Source organism: Orycteropus afer, unplaced genomic scaffold (genome assembly GCF_000298275.1).
Source record: "Orycteropus afer afer isolate SDZICR_OR568_19922 unplaced genomic scaffold, OryAfe1.0 scaffold00048, whole genome shotgun sequence".
Lineage (NCBI taxonomy): Eukaryota > Metazoa > Chordata > Mammalia > Tubulidentata > Orycteropodidae > Orycteropus > Orycteropus afer.
The window spans coordinates 11762386-11765842 of NW_006921635.1; the positions used below are offsets into that span (position 1 = coordinate 11762386).

General features: G+C 51.2%; 1 protein-coding gene across 1 annotated transcript in view; it reads right to left on the reverse strand.

Moving 5' to 3' along the window:
• Window positions 1-3457, reverse strand: part of KSR2 (kinase suppressor of ras 2) — a 516639-nt gene that overhangs the window by 371232 nt on the left and 141950 nt on the right. Inside the window, exon 3 of the mRNA XM_007938202.1 lies at window positions 538-688. Within this exon, the coding sequence (XP_007936393.1) occupies window positions 538-688 (151 nt within the window). The remainder of the gene's footprint in view (window positions 1-537; window positions 689-3457) is intronic.

Consider the following 3457-nt stretch of genomic DNA (forward strand, 5'->3'; position numbering starts at 1 on the left):
ACCCAAACCACAATAAAAATAAACAAATAATAAATTAAAAAAAAAAAAGTCAGCCAATAAAAACCCAATAGATCACTAGAAAATTGTCCGACTCAGTGACCTCACAGCAGACCCACACATAGTGATGCTCTCAAATGGCACAGGACCAGGCAACGCTTTGCTCTGTTGTACGCGGGGTTGCTGTGGGTCAGAGCCGACTCGAAGACAACAGACAGTACCAGCTCTGCTGCACACCCAGTATTTCAACACCTCGCCCTAATTATCCACCACCCAACGCCCTACCACCTCAGAGGCCTCTCTTGGCCAAGAGCTGCCGAGGGCTGCCCGGCTGCTGCTCCTGGCGTCCACTCCCCAGGTCCAGCTCTCCTCTGCTTGTGAGCGGCACTTCCCACCCAGAGGAAACTCCGGCTCGTCCTGGCCTGGCCTGGCAGGCGTGGGAATCTCAAGGAACAGCAACAGGGGAGGGGAGGAGACAGCCTCACCCCACGCTGGCCAGATCCGTTGGGCTCAAGTCTCCATAGCCCTGGGCCCGCTCACCTGCTGTGTGGACATTCCTGAGGCAGGAGAGAGAGGCGTTGAGGCGGGCACACTCCTCCCGGGTGGCTCCATATTTCTCCAGGGTCTCACACACCTGCTCGTCCGTCATCTCCAAGAGGTCTTCCAGACTCAGCTGGCCGGGGCTGATTTCCTAGGGGCAGGAAGGGAGAGGGAAGGTGAGGCAGGCTGCAGGCCCCGAGGGCAGGGCATCAGGCCTCTGCGCTGTCCCTAACGGTCCTCAGTGGAGCTCAGGGCACTGCCGGGGGCTGCTCTGCCACGCGCTTGGGTTTTGTACTCTGAGGCCAGACAGGACTGGAACTGAATCCGTCTTGACACTCATTAGCTGGATGACCTCGGACAAATCACTTAACCTCTCTCAGGGTCACTTTATTTGTAAAATGGGGATGTACACACCCCGTTTAAAAAAAAAAACAAAAATAGTTGCCTTCAAGTTCACTCGGACCCACTGCAACTCCATGTGTGTCAGAGGAGAACTGGCCCCACAAGGTTTTCAACAGCTGAGTTTTCTTGGGTAGATCGTCAGGTCTTTCTGTCATGGCCCCTCTGCGTGGATTCAAACCTGCAACCTTTCAGCTAGCAACAAATACACCTCATAAGATAGCACTTGTGCTTAGCACACTGTCAGCCCTGCAGGAACGGTACCAGTTTCTTATTCGTCTCCCCGTTCAGCTTTGGAGCTCCTTATGGGCAGGGCCCCACGGCATTCATCTCTCCTCTTCTTCTCAGTGAGCACTTTCTGGGCTACATACACATGATCTGTCCAAAATCCCAGGGTTAATTCAGAGCACAGCCAACTGGTCACCGCAGGGCTCCCTGCGGCTGCTCTCCTCTCCGCCTCCCCTTTCTCTGGCCATGGGGTCTGGAGTTCCTACTAAGTCTCTAGAAACCCTCAGGGACAACGAACGGGAGCTCGGTGGGTGGCTCAAGGCTGAAAAGGAAGCCAGATTTGTGTTGGAGCCATGGGACATGGCTCTGTATGCTGAGACAAAGTGGGAAGGCTGGAGTCGACCATGGAGTGGGGCAAGAGACATCTGAGGAGATGGTTCAGGGACCGACAGGAAGACCCCTTGCGATGAATGTGTTCGGCAGGTCCCTTCACTGCCACCAGCAGCCCCTCCTCTCACCTCTCCCAAAACGGTCTCTCCCTCGTACCCCAATACAGGTCCATCTCAAAACCGACAAACTCGTTTCTGCATCTACAGTTATATCTGTGTAAGTGTACAAGGGCCTCCATCTCACTTAACAGCTTCCAATGTGTTTTAAATATATTTTATTTTTTAAATAATGAGTGCCTAAGCATCTGACTGCTAACCAGAAGGCTGGCGGTTCAAACCCACCAGCCACTCCTCGGAAGAAAGACTGGACAATCTACTTCCATAGAGATATCGCCTCGGAAACCCAGGGAGGGGTCACTGTGAGTCGGATTTGACTTCCAGGGTATAAGAGCTAGAGGTGGCTAGCTATTCTAAGGCAAGGTTGTGGAGCACCTCTGACCTCTTGTGGCCAGGTGTGTGTATTGCGGCAAAATGCAGAACACCTGCCACCCTTTAACACTCCACCCCCCTCCACACACACACATCCTTGACCGAGAACCAAAGAGGAAAACTGCACCAGTACAAAAATTCTATCCAAACAAAGAGCTGCAAGGCCAAGGCCAAAGCCCAATCAGTGACCTTCACCAGGGCTGGGGCAACCAATACAAAAATGCAACCATTGCCGTGGAGTCGGACCCGACCCATAGCGACCCCTCCTTGGGTTTCCGAGGCAGTATCACTATGGAAGTAGATTGCCCAACCTTCCTTCTGGGGAGTGGCTGGTGGCAGGGAGAGAAAATTAACTGAGTCACTCCAAGGCTTAAGCCTCACTCTGAGGAAGGTGAGGACCCGGATCTGAAGATACAAATGGGTCACATTTAGAAAGGACGCTTCACAACCCACAAGGGTTCTCCTCCCTGCTGCAGGAGTCCCTTGTGTACGTGAATCCCATGCGTTTCCAAAGAAAACGCAGAAAATACTCAGATTACACCGAGGTCTTTACCTCTGTGTGTGTGTGTAATTTTGAGGACATCAAAAACTGGAGAAAGATTTTAACAAACCTGGACCAAAAGAGCAAACGTACTGTGTCTGACAGAACAATATGCGTAACAGCTGAAACAGACTGAGCAGTGTTTTAAATGCTTGTCGTGGATGTTCTTTTAATATCACAAAGACCACCTATTTTAGGTGGTCTTTACTTATCATCATCTTCCAGACAAGGAAACTAACTCAGAGAGGTTAAACCACTTGCCCGAGGTCACACAGCCAGTGGTGGGGCCAGGGTTTGAGTCCAGGTAGCCTCGCTTATGACCTTTCTGCACATTCCAAAACTCCGGTACCCCCAGGCTAGTGATGGATTCTTGTGATCTGTCACCAGAGGGCACTCATGTGATCTACAGCGCAGTAGCTCTCATCACTGTTGACAGGCAGAAATTCAGTTCAGTGTGGTTAGCAATTATGATCTTTCAAGAGAAGCCAGAGAGCTTGGATGTTATACAAATTCTTGCCATTCTTAACAACCAGCCCTCAAAAAACTTGTTTGAATACCACATGAGCCAAACAAACAAACAAAAAATATCTGCAAGTCAGATACAGTGTGAGGGCCACGAGGTTTCAAGCTCTGCTCTAGAAAAGCTATTGCCACCTGCTTTGGCCCACCAGTGGCACTCGGTAAATAAAAGGCCCCTCAAGCACCTGGAGGAGCTCTGATGGTGCAGTGGTTAAAGCACTCAGCTGCTAACCGAAAGGTCGGCAGTTTGAACCCACCAGCCACTCTGCAGCAGAATGATGAGGCAGTCTATTTCCGTAAAGACAACATTGGAAACACTATGAGGCAGTTCCACTCTGTCTTCTAGGGGCGCCGT